This window comes from Salvelinus alpinus, chromosome 18 (assembly GCF_045679555.1).
Source record: "Salvelinus alpinus chromosome 18, SLU_Salpinus.1, whole genome shotgun sequence".
NCBI lineage: Eukaryota > Metazoa > Chordata > Actinopteri > Salmoniformes > Salmonidae > Salvelinus > Salvelinus alpinus.
The window spans coordinates 12,723,628-12,741,712 of record NC_092103.1 but is presented as its reverse complement, the minus strand read 5'-3'; the positions used below and the strand labels follow the sequence as shown (position 1 = coordinate 12,741,712).

At 43.9% G+C, this 18,085-nt stretch overlaps 1 protein-coding gene across 2 annotated transcripts in view; it reads left to right on the top strand.

Moving 5' to 3' along the window:
• The window catches only part of rai14 (retinoic acid induced 14), a 45,204-nt gene extending 39,031 nt beyond the window's left edge, over positions 1-6,173 (top strand). For both annotated transcript variants that reach the window (XM_071350217.1, XM_071350216.1), the window contains 4 exons: positions 147-1,682; positions 1,901-2,062; positions 3,022-3,087; positions 3,184-6,173. In XM_071350217.1, coding sequence (XP_071206318.1) covers positions 147-1,682; positions 1,901-2,062; positions 3,022-3,087; positions 3,184-3,261 — 1,842 coding nt within the window. In that variant the 3' untranslated portion in view covers positions 3,262-6,173. The remainder of the gene's footprint in view (positions 1-146; positions 1,683-1,900; positions 2,063-3,021; positions 3,088-3,183) is intronic.
• Positions 6,174-18,085: the final 11,912 nt, after the last annotated feature.

The following is an 18,085-nucleotide window of genomic DNA, read 5'->3' as shown; positions in this document are numbered from 1 at the left end:
AGGCCTTTTCTCTGTCAATAGTAATACCAGTGTTTTGTTTACTATAATTCGTCACTCTACATAAGAAATATCCATTAAGATCCTAATAATCGACTAAACCGTGTTTACTTATTTTTCCTCAATCTCATCTCTCCATCTCCCTGTAGAAGCGTCCGTCTCCCCAGGGAGGTGAGGGTGGCCATGAGGACTCGTCCCGTCCGGATAGTATGAACTCTAACGCCTCCTACCACACCACCCACGAGTCCCCCAGCGAGGCCCTGATCCAGCCTCAGGGGACCGAGGAGGACATGTCTGAAGGGTCCGCCCTGGAGCTCAGCAGCACCTCCCTGAGACAGGAGGAGGAAGAGGGTGAGGAGGGGGGGAAGGAGGGAGGCGAGGAGGAGATCAGGCTGCTGAGGGAGACCCTAGGGAGCATCCAGTCCAAACTACAGGAGACGCAGAAGGAGAACCGCACGCTCCATGCCAGGTTCATACCTGAGCAGGATGAGGAGACGGGAAGGGAGGGAAAGGTGCTGCTTGAGAGTCTAGCAGAGCTCCAGGCCAAGCTGACGGAGACACAGGAGAAACACCAGCAGGCCAGAGAGGAGGTGCTGGCCCTCAGGGCACAGATTGAAAGAGGAGGTGGTGGAGGAAGGGAATTGGCAGAGCAGGAGCTCCAGAGACTGAGAAGCTCTCTGGAGCAGGAAGTGAAAGAGCTGAGGTCCCAGCTGGCCCAGTCAGGGCAGCAGAGGGAGAGGGATGTAGGCCGGATCAGGGAGCTGGAGGCCAGGCTGAAGGCAGCAGACCACAGCTCTGATCACGATAAGAGCTTGCTGGTTGACCGGTTCAAGGAGGCACAGGAGGAAATCAGGATGCTGCAGGAAGCCCTGAGGGGGACGGTCCCTGTGGAGGCTGCAGCTAATGACTTTGAGGAGATGAAGGGTGAGCTGGGGAGTGTGATTGATGGGCTGCAGCGCCGCCTGCTGGAGCTCTCCAAGTCCTACAGCGAGGCCAAGAGTGAACTGAGCTCCACCAGGAACCAGCTGGAGGAGACCCGGGCTGTCAAGTCTAAGCCTGGCAGCCCTGTATTCTCCCCAGTCAAAGAGCAGGACATGCTGAGGAGCAGAGTGGAGGAGCTGCAGGCATCGTTAGCCGACACACAGAGCAAGTACTCAGCCTCTCTGGAAGAGATCGTCCTCCTGAAGCAGGAGGCTGATGCTCTTGCCCAGGGGTCAGTGGCGTTAGCTGACCACACCCAGGTGGTGTCCTCTCTGGGCAGCGCCATCAAGGACCTGGAGGACCAGGCAGACGCTCTGAGACAACAGCTGTCCCAGAGGGCCCTGCAGGTGGACGCCCTACAGAACAGACTGACCGTGGAGAAGGACCACACACCGGACGACTCTATATCACGGCTGGAGCATGAGCAGATGAGAGGGGGTCTGGAGACTGAGGTGGGCCATCTGACGCAGCTCCTCCAGGGGGCCCTGAGGAAGCAGGATGAGGTGGCTCTGGAGGCGGCTGCAGCGTGGCAGGAGCTGAAGGAGGGGAGGAGCGAGAGGGAGGCCCTGCAGGAGCTGGCCGTCAGCAGGGAGAAGGAGAACCACACTCTGAGCACCAAGCTCAGAGGTGCCCAGGATGCCATAGCTCAGCTGAAGAAGTTGGTGGAGGGACACGTCAGCTCAGAGAGAGAGAAGAATAAGAAGGTTTGTAAGTTACAGCTGTCTGTTGGTAGAGTGTTTAGTACAATGTTCACCAGTAATAATATAGCAAAGTTCCCTGGTTTGGCAAAGGAAATACTTTGAGTTTAGAAAGCTATCCCTGTATTTTGCTTCCTCATTACATGTTGATTTGTTATGGCCATGATAGACAATCAGTTTCGTCTAAACCCTTGTATTGATCCCCCGCGTTGTTTGTGTCTCAGATTGATGACCTGTCGAGAGAGGTGGGGAAGTTAAAGGATGCCTTAAATAGCCTATCCCAGCTGTCCTACAGCGCAGGCTCTGCAAAGAGACAGCAGACCCTGCAGCAGCAGCAGTTGGACAGCCTACAGCAGCAAGTCAAGCAGCTGCAGTACCAGCTAGGGGTGAGTCGTGAGTCATACACCTTCACACTATAGCTAATATGGCTCATTCAACCATGAATCAGTATACTACATTCACCCGCACTCCGATAGCGTCAGAGAAGACAGGATACACTGTTTACACAAATCCCTTCGGCTAAGGACTTTCCTGGAACAACTGCCAGACAGTTGGAAGCGGAATTGCGATGAATGATGTGGTGAAATGTTGAAATGAAGATCTCTGTACTGTCATGATTAGCCTCCGTGTTAGAGCCAAGAGATGTAATGTACTGATCCAGGGCATCCTCCTCTGGTCCAGGACATAATGAGACGCAGGAATGTGTGGGCTGGGAGGCCAAACGGGATCCTCCTGTATCTCACCATCTGCTGCTGCTTGTCACGGGCTGCACACGGCTTCTTACGCCTCCATCACACCGACAGCCTCATTGCATTTTGGTACACCAGAAGTCCATTCCTTCCCAACGGAACGCTGCGTTTGCCTTGCAGCATTACGTTGCTGAGGCAGTTGCAGTGCGTTCTGGGTGGTGTATACGTTGGCTTTATCAAACATATGCATCAAACTGTATGTGTAGATGGCTTGACAGAAATGGTAGCAGAAGGCGAATGTTGGAACTTTTGTTGCGCACATATCCAGATGATGCTGCGTACTATTTTTGCGCATTGACGCTGTCGGTGTGATCAAGGCGTTAGTCATTGACCACTCTGTTCCTCTGGATGCACTGTGCAAATCAGATGGCTCTGAGGAAGGACATTTGACATGTAGATGCTGATCTTCGAAGGACGTCTACTGTAGTTTCTGTTTCTGTCACTGCTGAGTGCTTGCCTAAAATATGCAGTCTTTGGTTTATTGCTTATCTTTCGTAAGTCTGAGCAGTTTCATCATGGTTTTTATAGCTAATGTATGATATTCCACTAGCTAATTGGTTAACGCGCTAGCCTGTTTCTGCATCTCTTTACTATAGGAGTCAAAGAGGCAGCACCATGAGATAGTGTCCGTCTACAGGATGCATCTCCTATACGCCGTCCAGGTACGTTTTTATGCATACTGGGTACTCTGTGATTTTCATATTAAATGGCGCAGGTGTGGTTTTAATGGTATTACGTCATTGCTTTATTCCTCATAGGGTCAGATGGATGAGGACGTTCAGAAAGCCTTGAAGCAGATTCTGAGGATGTGCAAGATGCCAACAGAAGCCAAGTGAAGTGTCTGAGATGGAGCAGCCTGTCTATCTACTGCCAGTGCTGGAGAGGAGACAAGGAAACAACATCCTTACACGCTGGTCTCCTTACCTACATGGCCTGTCACACGTCTGCCGCATCCGTCCATCAAACACACACGTCCATCAAAATCAAAGATAATGATTCTTTATTTGTCTACAAACTATTTCAGAGGGGAGCTACAATATGAAGACTCCTTGTCATTAGATTTGAATGGCATCCTATCTTTGACCTAGCAGTGTTAGTTTTGTATTGTCGTCAATTAGTTTTTAATTGTAGCACTGGTTTTCATGACATAATGATATAATCCAATTTTTGGGACCTCTGCATGCAGTTCTTCCTAAATCAACCACATGCAAAATGCTTTTTTGGCACTTTTATCAATATTTTCCTAATAGCATACAACTTTTATGAAAACGAAGAGTTTCAAATGTATGGAAGATTTTTCTAGATACATTCATGAAATGAAAACAAAGAAGTTTGGTAGTTGTATTTTTGAACAACCCTATTTGGGGGTTTTGTATAAATTCAATATTTTGTGTGATAACCTAGGCCCTTTTTAGTGTCTGCGATCTGTGAATGCCAATTTTACCCAATTTGGGGGTTTTTGTCCTCATTTACACCATATTCCCTTGGAGGCTTTTTAAATCAATATGACTTTATGAACAGAATCGACCTTTTGAGTAATGTAACCCCCCATTTGATATTTATTGAGCAATTATCCAGTACTTGAAGGGTGAGGTGGTATCAGATCTCTGGGGAGTGTCTCTCTGAGGACAGAAAATACCCATGTGACTAATGCACTTTCATCATGCTGTACTCCCATTCAAACTCTATATTGCCTCAGCAGATTACCTGTCCCATCCGGGACATCTTAGTTTCTGTGTCCCATGTGCCTGCTCTTTCTGTGTTGAAGCCTGACAGACTTGTCTTGATTCTTGATCTTCTTCCCTCGTTTTGTAATATCATTATAGTGTAAGAACTGTAGCAGGTAGTCATATTTTGTGTTTTTTTGAGGGGGGGGGGTGAAACAACCACCTATTTCAGTGTTGCTATACTGTATCTTGGTATGGCGGCATGTGAGTCTGTTGGACTGTTGAGCAAGTTGCTCAGCCTCATTCAATCCACTTCATCCACATACTGTACATGAGCAGTAGAGGAGGAATAGTATAGTAAAAAGTAAACACCATAAAACACGAAGTTCATTACTCATAAGTAGGGCTATAATCTCTGGTGGACAGATGCATGTAACATAATGGTACTAGCATCTGTCGACAGACTGGGATGCGTTACCAACGAGGAACTTTGTTCTGGTAAGCAGATCCTTCATCATTTGGACAAATCACGATTTCGCGCGCTCTCATTTTTCGGAAGGGGACATTCGGCCCATAGACCTGCCCAATACTGGCTGATTTTTCCCGTTTGGGTGGAGACTTAGCTAGTCTTGTTCAAGAGGCCAGGGTTCCGGTCTAGAAGCACGATTTCGACTGCACCTACAGTCTTTCTTCGGTACTGCAGCTTAACTGATGCCCTGCCCAGAAAGACAATTCACATAGACGATACCATAGAGAAATCACATTTAAAAAGTCCAAAAAAAGACACTTAAGTCATCACCATTGAATTATTTAAATAATTGTCGCTGGGGCAGATTCGTTTTTTAAAACATTTTTCATTCACAGCCGAACATATAAAAATGTTCTATTCATCCAATGTCTGTCATGTTTTTGGATGACATGATGATGTCGTCGCTAATCGCTCTGCTCCCTGTGTGCACTGAGTGCTAGTGAGTTGGGCTGAGTAAACCGGATGCAACCCGAATATAGATGGTCAATGAATCGGCGTATGCAAACGTGAGTAGATTACGTTTACAACAACGGTCGGACATTTTAGACGCTTTCTCTAGTTCTTCTAGCTTAGTGGTCTCGTTAGTACATTTAACACGTCTCCCTCCCAGAAAGGAATCGATCATCTGACGCAAACACGCAATATTTTTGTTCTGGATGTCCGAGATTAGTAGGGCTCCAATGTGTCTTTGGTGCTTTAAATCAAGTGCTGTATCATTGTGGCCTGGTAAGAGTAAGAAGTGCACCATTTCATCCCTGCACGGCCACTGTTGACCTCTACAAATCATGTATTTTACAATAGCCCATGGAATCTGAACTCTTTTGAAAACAAGCACCATTATAGTTGTACCACTAAAATGGTACAAGGAACAATGCTGAAGATGCATCCAATGAGAAATAGTTGAGTATATTAGTGGGTTGAACACTCTCTTACATTGACTGTGCCATGTATTACACAGTGTACTCTCATAGTGATCACAGTGATGTGCAATTACATCAGACGTGATATGCAGGATGACTCCAGTTATGGATGATATACATAACCCGAACCTATACATACCATCACAGTGCTGTACTCTGTGGTTTTAGCATACATTTCTGCTCTTTGGGCTCCTCACTGTGTTTACACAGGCAGCCTAATTCTGATCTTTTGCCCAATTATGGGCAAACTATCTGATCTGATTGGTCAAAAGACCAACATATCAGTATTGGGCTGCCTGTGTAAACACAGCCGGAAATATTTAGGATGATCCACTACAGCGGAGTAATAGAATATAATAGAACATGATGAAGACAGGGGTGAAGTTGTCCTTATATCCCACGTCGCTCGATGAGTTTCTCTAACAACTCTTGTTAATAAGGTAAAAAGAAGACTCCTCTCTGTGACAGAGGTTAATAAGCATTGCCTGAATGTTTTGAATTTAGAAAGGGATAAGGATGAGATGCCCCTTGTCTCCTGTTGTTTTTACAACTGTTTTTGTAATGGAAACTGATTTTGATGTGTTTGTTTGCCAGTTGTTTTTCACCCAATTCAATAAATTGTGAAGACCTCGCCTGTTGCCTTTTCCATAAATATGGTGTGTATTGATCCAATTGGCTGTGGGGATGATTGCTTTTTATTTCAACCCCTGCCAGAGAGCCCAAGGGCCCTAATCAATAATCAATTAGGATGACAGAGGGGATTCTGCCAAACAATAAAGAATGACTAGCTCTGATTTCAACACATACCACTTTTGGTGACGTAAAGCAGGTGGACATAATTTGTTCTCTGGAAAACGTACTTCTTTTTAGAAGTTGTAGAGCATTAGATGGATGTTGAAATGGTAAGCGGCTCAGGTTTCCCCAGGCATGGATGTCTGTGTTATATGTATAATGGCTATTAGATAAGGATTTATCTCTATTAGCCTAACAGCAGACTGCGTTTACAGACCTGATGACATCCTCCTTTTGTATACAGGGACCTGTTTCAAAGACTTTTGACCTATGCCCTATCTCTGGTCATTATTCATGTCTGTTCCTCTCAGGCCTAGATTCAATCTGTAGCGCAGAAGGTCGAGGAGACCGCATTCAAGGTAAATGCTGCCATGGCCGTAACTCATTTGAAAAAATCAATGAATAATAAAAATATATATTTTGTACACAAAGAAAATCAATTACGGGTCAGCATCGAAAATTTTGCTCCCAGTGTTGATCAAAGCTCAGAATGCTTATATCCTTGATCTGACTGAGTTCTATTCCCACCTGCCTCTTTGCAAATGAGTGGAATCATGAACAGTTGTGTGTTCATTATGTTTTCCTCCGTCCTCCGGATTTGCCTCCCGGGTAAGCCTTTTTAGCAGCACTTTCACCACTCTCTCAAACAGCCGAGGGCCTGAGACATGAAATAAACTACATTTTTCTTCATGATTTTCCCTTACAACCTAGAGAACTTAGGTTGTCATGGAAAATGTATGGAGTAAAAAGTACAATATTTTTGTTAGGAATTTAATGAAGTAAAAGTTGTCAAAAATATAAATAGTAAAGTACAATACAGATACAGCAAAAAACGACTTAAGTAGTACTTTAAACTATTTTACTTAAGTACTTTACACCACTGGTTCTAAAATTGCCTTTTTGTCCTGCATCTCGCTAGCATACTATCAGCAGAGGCGACCGCGAACTGGGGTAGTTCGTTTCATGTCAAATCAAATCTAATCAGATTTTATTGGTCACATACACATGGTTAGCAGATGTTAATGCGAGTGTAGCGAAATGCTTGTGCTTCTAGTTCCAACAGTGCAGTAATATCTAACAAGTTCACAACGACTACCTTATACACACAAATGTAAAGGGATGAATAAGAATATGTACATACAAATATATGGATGAGCGATGGCCATGCGGCATAGGCAAGATGCAGTAGATGGTATAGAGTACAGTATATACATATGAGATGAGTAATATAGGATATGTAGACATTATTAAAGTGGCGTTATTTAAAGTGATTAGTGATACGTTTATTAAATCCATTTATTAAAGTGGCCAGAGATTTGAGTCTGTATGTTGACAGCAGCCACTCTGTGTTAGTGATGGCTGTTTAACAGTCTGATGGCCTTGAGATAGAAGTAGTTTTTGTGTCTCTTGGTCCCAGCTTTGATGCACCTGTACTGACCTCGCCTTCTGGATGATAATGGGGTGAACAGGCAGGGCTCGGATGGTTGTTGTCCTTGATGATCTTTTTGGCCTTCCTGTGATATCGGGTGCTGTAGGTGTCCTGGAGGGCAGGTAGTTTGCCCCTTTGATGCGTTGTGCAGACCGCACTACCCTCTGGAGAGCCTTACGGTTGTGGGCGGAGCAGTTGCCGTACCAGGCGGTGATACAGCCCTACTGGATGCTCTCGATTGTGCATCTGTAAAAGTTTGAGTGTTTTAGGTGACAAGCCATATTTCTTCAGCCTCCTGAGGTTCACACTGTCTGTGTGGGTGGACCATTTCAGTTTGTCCGTGATGTGTACGCTGAGGATCTTTAAACTTTCCACCTTCTCCGCTACTGTCCCGTCGATGTGGATGGAGGGATGCTCCCTCTGCTGTTTCCTGAAGTCCACGATTATCTCCTTTGTTTTGTTGACGTTGAGTGAGAGGTTATTTTCCTGACAGCACACTCCGAGGGCCCTCACCTCCTCCCTGTAGGCCGTCTCGTCGTTGTTGGTAATCAAGCCTACCACTGTAGTGTCGTTTGCAAACTTGATGATTGAGTTGGATGGCCACGCAGTCATGGGTGAACAGGGAGTACAGGAGGGGGCTGAGCACGCACCCTTATGGGGCCCCAGTGTTGAGGATCAGCGGGGTGGAGATGTTGTTTCCTATCCTCACCGCCTGGGGGCGGCCTGTCATAGTCCAGGACCCAGTTGCACAGTGCGGGGTCGAGACCCAGGGTCTCGAGCTTAGTGACAAGTTTGTAGGGTACTATGGTGTTAAATGCTGAGCTGTAGTCAATGAATAGCATTCTTACATAGGTATTCCTCTGGTCCAGATGGGATAGGACACTGTGCAGTGTGATGGCAATTGCGTTGTCTGTGGACCTATTGGGGCGGTAAGCAAATTGCAGTGGGTCTAGGGAATCAGGTAGGGTGGAGGTGATATGATCCTTAACTAGTCTCTCAAAGCACTTCATGATGGCAGAAGTGAGTGCTACGGGGTGATAGTCATTTAGTTCAGTTACCTTAGCTTTCTTGGGAACAAGAAGAATGGTGGCCATCTTGAAGCATGTGGGCACAGCAGACTGGGATTGATTAAATATGTCCGTAAACACACCAGCCAGCTGGTATGCACATGCTGTGAGGACACGGCTAGGGTTGCCGTCGGGGCCGGCAGCCTTGTGAGGGTTAACATGTTTAAATGTTTTACTCACGTTGGCCACGGTGAAGTAGAGCCCACAGGCTTTGGTAGCGGGCCGTGTCAGTGCCACTGTGTTGTCCTCAAAGCGTGCAAAGAAGTTGTTTTATTTGTCTGGGAGGAAGACATCGATGTCCGCAACAGGGCTGGTTTTCTTTTTGTAATCCGTGATTGACTGTAGACCCTGCCACATACGTCTCGTGTTTGAGCCATTGAATTGCGACTATTTTGTCTCTATACTGATGCTTTGCTTGTTTGATTGCCTTGCGGAGGGAATAGCTACACTTTTGTATTCGATCATGTTTCCAGTCGCCTTGCCATGATTAAAAGTGGTGGTTCGCGCTTTCAGTTTTGCGCGAATGCTGCCATCAATCCACGGTTTCTGGTTTGGGAAGGTTTTAATAGTCACAGTGGGTACAACATCACTGCTGCACTTGCTAATAAACTTGCGCACCGAGTCAGCGTATACATCAATGTTGTTGTCTGAGGCTACCCGGAACATATCCCAGTCCACGTGAACGAAGCAATCTTGAAGCATGGAATTCGATTGGTCAGACCAGCGTTGGCTAGACCTGAGCACGGGCTTTTCCTGTTTTAGTTTCTGTCTATAGGCTGGGAGCAACAAAATGGAGTCATGGTCAGATTTGCCGAGGGGAGGGCGGGGGAGAGCTTTATATGCATCGTGGATGTTAGAGTGGCAATGGTCCAGAATGCTACCGGCTCGTGTCGCGCATTCAATATGCTGACAGAATTTAGGAAGCCTTGTTCTCAGATTAGCTTTGTTAAAATACCCAGCTACAATAAATGCAGCCTCAGGATATATGGTTTCCAGTTTACATAGAGCCCAGTGAAGTTCTTTCAGGGCCGTCAAGGTATCTGCTTGGGGGGGATATACACGGCTGTGACTATAATCGAAGAGAATTCTCTTGGTAGATAATGCGGTCGGCATTTGATTGTAAGAAATTCTAGGTCAGGTGAACTAAAGGACTTGCGTTCCTGTATGTTGTTTTGATTACACCATGAGTCATTAATCATAAGGCATACACCCCCGCCCTTCTTCTTACCAGAGAGATGTGTGTTTCTGTTGTTGCGATGCGTGAAGAAACCGGGTGGCTGTACCGACTCTGACAACATATCCCGAGTGAGCCATGTTTCTGTGAAACAGAGAATGTTACAATCTCTGATCTCTCTGGAAGGAAACTCGTGCCCTTATTTCATCCAAGTGGTTTTCTAGAGATTGGACATTGGCGAGTAATATGCTCGGAAGCGGTGGGTGGTGTGCTCACCTTCTAAGTCTGACCAGTAAGCCGATCCGTCTGCCTCTCCTGCGGTGGCCGCGTTGTTTTTGGTAAGATAAGATAAGATCCCATGTCCAGGGTGGAGGTCCGAACAAAGGAACTGGTAAGTTGACGTCACTTTTATATCCAGTAGTTCTTCCCGGCTGTATGTAATAACACTTAAGATTTTCTGGGCTATTTTCTGGGCTTCAGTGTCTTTAGATATTTTTGTCAATGTAAGAAATAATACATAGAAAAACAAATTACTGAATAGTTTCCTAAAGACCTGAAGGGAGGCGACCATCTCCGTCGGCGCCATTGTCTCAGGACCTCGGCCGTTTGAGAGAGTGGTGAATGTGCTGCTAAAATGGCTTATCCGGGAGGCAAATCCGGAGGACACAGGTTAACATAATGAACAAACAACTGTTCATGATTCCACTCAATCGCAAAGAGGCAGGTTACATTTTGAATGCTTAGCAGGACAGGAAAATTGTGAAATGCACTTACAGTATCAAGAGAACACGTGGTCATCCCTACTGCCCATGGTCTGGCGGACTCACTAAACACACTTGCATCTTTTGTAAATAATGTCTGTGTTGTAGTGTGCCCCTGTCAATCAGTACATTTTTAAAACAAGATAATGGGGCATTCAGCTTTGCTTAATAAAAGGAATTTTAAATGATTTATACTTGTCCTTCTACTTACTTACAGTTGTAGTCGGAAGTTTACATACACTTAGGTCGGAGTCATTAAATCAAATTTTTCAACCACTCCACAAATTTCTTGTTAACAAACTATAGTTTTGGCAAGTCGGTTAGTACATCTACTTTGTGCATGACACAAGTAATTGTGCATGACACAAGTAACAACTGTTTACAGACAGATAATTTCACTTATAATTCACTGTATCACAATTCCACTGGGTCAGAAGTTTACATACACTAAGTTGACTGTGCTTTTAAACAGCATGAAAAATTCCAGAAAATGATGTCATGGCTTTAGAAGCTTCTGATAGGCTAATTGACATCACTTGAGTCAATTGTAGGTGTATCTGTGGATGTATTTCAGGGCCTACCTTCAAACGCAGTGCCTCTTTGCTTGACATCATGAGAAAATCAAAAGTAATCAGCCAATAATTTTTGGGGGAGACCTCCACAAGTCTGTTTCATCCTTGGGAGAAATTTCCAAATGCCTGAAGGTACCACATTCATCTGTACAAACAATAGTACGCAAGTATAAACACCATGGGACCACACAGCTGTCATACTGCTCAGGAAGGAGACACATTCTGTCTCCTTGAGACGAATGTACTTTGGTGCGAAAAGTGCAAATCAATCCCAGAACAACAGCAAAGGACCCTGTGAAGATGCCGGAGGAAACAGGTACAAAAGTATCTATATCCACAGTAAAACGAGTCCTATATCGACATAACCTGAAAGGCCGCTCAGCAAGGAAGAAGCCACTGCTCCAAAACCGCCATAAAAAAGCTAGACTACGGTTTGCAACTGCACATGGGGACAAAGGTTGTACTTTTTTGGAGAAATGCCCTCTGGTCTGATGAAACAAAAGTAGAACTGTTTGGCCATAATGACCATCTTATGTTTGGAGGAAAAAGGGGGAGGCTTGAAAGTCAAAGAACACCATCCCAACCGTGAAGCACGGGGTGGCAGCATCATGTTGTGGGGGTGATTTGCTGCAGGAGGGACTGGTGCACTTCACAAAATAGATGGCATCATGAGGTTGGAAAATTATGTGGATATATTGAAGCAACATCTCAAGACATCAGTCAGGAAGTTAAAGTTTGGTCTCAAATGGGTCTTCCAAATGGACATTGACCCCAAGCCTACTTCCAAAGTTGTGGCAAAATGGCTTAAGGACAACAAAGTCAAGGTATTGGAGTGGCCATCACAAAGCCCCGACCTCAATCCTATAGAAAATTTGTGGGCAGAACTGAAAAGGCGTGTGCGAGCAAGGAGGCCTACAAACCTGACTCAGTTACACCAGTTCTGTCAGGAGGAATGGGACAAAATTCACCCAACTTATTTTGGGAAGCTTGTGGAAAGCTACCCAAAACGTTTGACCCAAGTTAAACAATTTAAAGGCAATGCTACCAATTATTAATTGAGTGTATGTAAACTTCTGACCCACTGGGAATGTGATGAAAGAAATAAAAGCTGAAATAAATCATTCTCTCTACTATTATTCTGACATTTCACATTCTTAAAATAAAGTGGTGATCCTAACTGACCTAAGACAGGGAATTTTTACTAGGATTAAATGTCAGGAATTGTGAAAAACTGAGTTTAAATGTATTTGGCTTAGATGTATGTAAACTTCTGACTTCAACTGTAAATATATTTTAGAAATTACATTTACTTTTGATACTTAAAAACAAAATACTTTTAGACTTTTACTCAAGTTGGTGACTTTCACTTTTACTTGAGTAACTTTTTATTAAGGTCTATATTTTTACTCAAGTATGACAATTGGGTTATTTTCCCGCCACTGTTTAAAACCATCCCGCGACTCCTGCGGTGTCTACAGACATCCCCCAAACAAACAAAAACCATCTCTCTGAGAAAGAGTGCACAACTTGTAAATAGTCGCTTATAGATGTCTGTCAGTCAGGTGACTAGCTTCCGACAGAAACTTCTATTGCAGTAATGCTCTGGCTAGTATTACTTAGCCAGCTATAAGGAAGTAAGAAGCTAACGTTAAACGGAGCCTACCTCAGCAAGAGCGGAAAATATGCTACTAAGTTCTCATAATAACTTTGCCTTATAGAGCGTAGGCTACTGAGACAGACAGTGATGTGGCGCTTAGTGGTGAGGCAGGCTGCAATGCATGCAGGAGGAAGCAGAGAGAGAGGAGCAGAAAGGTTAGTACAGTGGTTCCCAAACTTGGGGTCGGGGACCATGTGGGATCCCTTGAGAAAATCAGTACTAATCTTATCAAACAAGTTAGGAACGTTTTGTCGCTAATGCTACGTGTCAGTGTGAAAAATTTACCATATTTCCCACCCTTTCAGAGGAATAACATTGCAATAGCTAATAGGCTATGTGTTTGTAGATTGACTGAGGTGAATGAACGTACAGTCATTTTTGCTCGTTTTTGCTGTTCTCTAAATAGCATTAAGGTTTTTTATTTGTACAGAAATGCAGTTAACAAGCTTCAACTTTTCAAAAACAGGAGGACACTGACTGCTGCTGTAGCCTCGCCGACGGCAAGCAGCACACATATTTTACAGTTTTGCCCTTGCTTTGACTTATTGGAAGTCATTCTCAGTTGTCATGTGGAAGATATTGAGTCTGAGTTGAGAATCAGATTTATCCTGAAGACATTCTATTGATCATTTCAATTGATCATTTTTTTCAGAGAAGTGGAAATAAGGTGATTGTGCCCTGCAGACATGTACTGTATGAACAGTCGTTCTCCTGCTGCCAAACACACCCATCACAAGTGCATATTATTGTGCCTGCAGACGAGCATGACTGGGATCTGTGGTTCTTTGTGATTGTAATCTACCCTGAAAGTAATTCTCTAATAGCATTCAAACTTTTCCCGAACCTCATATTAACATCACTGCTATACCCCGGTAAAGGGAAATGCAATCTGTTAAAAGGCTCAGTGAAGTTAGGAAGGGTTGGGACCAGGGTTGGGGAGTAACAGATTACATGTAATCCATTACATGTAAGGGATTATATATATTTTTTAAACTATAGTCTGTTATGTTACAAGCTAAAATATTGTAATCAGATTACAGATACTTTTGAAAAACTAGATGATTACTTCGAGGATTACTTTTGAATTCAGAAATTGCAAAAAAAATCTTTAACACTTCTCTGTTTTCTCAATGACATTTAAAAAAAGGAGCAAGTTTCAGTTTGTTCCACCTGAGCGAGTCTGACCACAAGTCAGAGACCACTATGATGACACACCAAATGTGTTTGATGGATCGCGGGAAAAGAGCAAGAATGGGCTTTTGTAGACTACAGTCCAAGCTATGTCTTCCAATGGGCGACTGCTGTCGGCATCCAAAGATTATCCAACTTGAAAAACGCTTGGAGGTAAGGATGACAGCAGTGGTGTAGTCTACGGCGATACGGATATCACTTATTATTGATATCTGCATAGCGGATTGATGTGAATCACACTGCTGCTCTCTCATTCAGCTATTTGCGATTTACGGATTGTGGTTGTTCTAAATGTATATTTGAACCCAATAATGGTTGAATTCAAGAAGTTTAAACTGCCTATCAGTCATTGTTTTTGAAACCAGTGGACAGCCAGTGAAAAATGCACTGTTGCAACAGCTGCACAGTGAGGATCCCAGCCTAAGGAATAAAGTGGGGCTTTTATTACTCAGTCTAATTCATGCTGATAAAAAAAATACATCCAAGGCAAACTCACACACTTTTGACAGATTTTGGACTTAGAAGAATGTTATAAGAAGCCTACATAACCAACCCATAAAGTAAAATTGTACATCCATGTATGGCCAACTAGGTCCACTTTAACATTGATTTATCCTGCAACAGATGTTGTTCAATTGGTAACAGATTTTTCTCTTCTTCTATTGCCTATTAAGGCGAACGTAATCTAAAAGTAACTGAATGTAATCCGATTACGTTACTGAGTTTGGGTAATCCAAAAGTTATGTTACTGATTACAATTTTGGACAGGTAACTGTAAAGGATTACATTTAGAAAGTAACTTACCCAACCCTTTTTGGGACTAAGGTCTCTATTCAATCAAATCCGCTTTAGCCGAAATCCGCATAGCTATTATTTTGAGGTGTCGGAGGTGGAACTGCGATAGAGCTGTCAAATGGGGAGTTTCCTGGCCATGGACCCAAAATATCGATGTTTTGTTCCCCGAGCCACTTAGTTATCACTTTTGCCTTATGGCAAGGTGCTCCATCATGCTGGAAAAGGCATTGTTTGTCACCAAACTGTTCCTGGATTGTTGGGAGAAGTTGGTCTCGGAGGATGTGTTTGTACCATTCTTTAGTCATGGCTGTGTTCTTAGGCAAAATTGTGTGAGCCCACTCCCTTGGCTGAGAAGCAACCCCACACATGAAGGGTCTCGGGATGCTTTACTGTTGGCATGACACAGGACTGATGGTAGCGCTCACCTTGTCTTCTCCGGACAAGCTTTTTTCCGGATGCCCCAAAAAATCGGAAAGGGGATTCATCAGAGAAAAGGACTTTACCCCAGTCCTCAGAAGTCCAATCCCTGTACCTTTTGCAGAATATCAGTCTGTCCCTGATGTTTTTCCGGGAGAGAAGAGGCTTCTTTTCTGCCCTTCTTGACACCAGGCCATCCTCCAAAAGTCATCGCCTCACTGTGCGTGCAGATGCACTCACACCTGCCTGCTGCCATTCCTGAGCAAGCTCTGTACTGGTGGTGCCCCGATCCCGCAGCTGAATCAACTTTAGGACACGGTCCTGGCGCTTGCTGGACTTTCTCGGGCGCCCTGAAGCCTTCTTCACAACAATTGAACCGCTCTCCTTGAAGTTCTTGATGATCCGATAAATGGTTTATTTAAGTGCAATCTTACTGGCAGCAATATCCTTGCCTGTGAAGCCCTTTTTGTGCAAAGCAATGATGACGGCACATGTTTCCTTGCAGGTAACATGGTTGACAGAGGAAGAACAATGATTCCAAGCACCACCCTACTTTTGAGGCTTCCAGTCTGTTATTCGAACTCAATCAGCATGACAGAGTGATCTCCAGCCTTGTCCTCGTCAACACTCACACCTGTGTTAACGAGAGAATCACTGACATGATGTCAGCTGGTCCTTTTGTGGCAGGGCTGAAATGCAATGGAAATGTTTTTTGGGGATTCAGTTCATTTGCATGGCAAAGAGGGACTTTGCAATTAATTGCAATTCATCTGATCACTCTTCATAACATTCTGGAGTGTATGCAAATTGCCATCATACAAACTGAGGCAGCAGACTTTGAAATGTAATATTTGTGTCATTCTCAAAACTTTTGGCCACGACTGTACACTGCGAGCTGGTGTTAGCCCATAGAGAATGATAGAGGCCTCTAGTGGCCAAAATGCCATATTAGCATGGGCAGGACCATTGAGAGCTTCCACCATTTTAATGGAGTCAACTGGGTGGGACTTCCAATTTCATTGGCGGATACCTCCTGGTGACCCTGTTGGAGTCAAGTCATAAGGAGGGATCAGCCAATCATGAAGAAGAAAATGTACAACTTCAAAATGGAGATAGCCTCAATAGTGCAGATACAAATATGTCCTCTATCTTTATGTGTCAGCCAGACTACATTGCACCTCCAAAACATCAGCTATGTGGGTGTTGGGGTTAACGCTTGATCTGATTGAATCTAGGCCTAGGTTAGAGGGCACTTTAATTCCCCGCAGGCCTGCACTGACCTCAGGACACTGACAGCTCCTTTTGGTATGCACCCGGCACACACACGTCAACAGACTTTCCTTGCTGTGCCGTGGCCTCAGATGTGCTGCCAGCTGAATTTCGGGGTAATTTATCCACTCTATTTTCCTCTTCCCGGTGGCACGACCCTTTAGAGTTTCCTCCCCTGGCCCACTGTCATTCCCCTAGGGCAGAGAACAGAGAGCCACCACTATAAACCTCTGCCACATACTGACTCTCCTAGAGCCAACAAACTAGTTCACTTCTCATGACTCACGCCAATAGATCTTTATAACCTTTAAATTCTATATTTTTTCCTGGTTAGAATGGGTTAATGGCTCAATTCCTGCTAGGAGATGCAATGATGAAACTTGTGGAAACTTCTAGGACTGGGGACAACCACACTCCCATATTTAGACAAGTCAGGCAGTTTCATGCAGGCAGTATGCCAGCCAGTGCATTGAAGCCAACGCAATATTGTGAGGTCCAATTCAAATTAGTTTGACAAAGTTCAGGAAAAAAGGTTTTAGAATTATGATTCACATGCACTATGCTAATGCTTTCATTGACTATATTTCTTTACTTCACCAGTGAAGAAGTTTACTATTTAATTTACCATAGACTGTATGCTATTCACACACCTCTTTGGAAATGTGGAAACATTTCCATAGCAATTCTCTCAGCCTCTGGTAGATGGCAGTATGGACTTACCAACAGTATGATCACGCACAATATTGGCCAAATTACAGTTCCCTTTTTTGACAACCACATTCTTTTGGCGAAGCTGTCATCAGAAACTCAACTGCAGTCAAATGAAGTCATACTAATCAATCCCTTGTCTCTAGACCCTGCATCTGGAATTAATAGGAACATACCAGAGAAAGTTAGAGGAAAACAAACAAACAATACGAAAACCAAATATGAAAGATGTGTGGATGGAGTTGGCAATAATTTCAATTTCCAAATCCCATTAATATGAAGAATTACTACCGCATTATTTAAGTAAAACTGTACAGGTAAAAATAAAAATGATTGATGATGATCTCCTCATAAAGTCTCTGAAAAAGTTGCAAAGCTGTCCATGGGAGAATTTAGATGGAATCCATCCACAGCTTTTAAAGTAAATTATATCTATTGATTAAAACTCCTATTGTGATTAATCACCCAATAATGTATTCCTTTTTCAGATCAGTGTTGTTACTGATATGCTGTCAATATTTGACTTCCAAAACAACGATGTTGTCTTCAGCCAAACATCCATCCATGCAGCACAGGCCCATTAGTTTCCTAAACCTCCAGTGATATCTCGGTTACATGCTTGTGTTCAGTCAAATGCAACCGCATGTGATTGTCGCGTAATTAACTGATGTCCGCAACATGTTCTGCCTCTGTTCATCATGCCTCAACCATA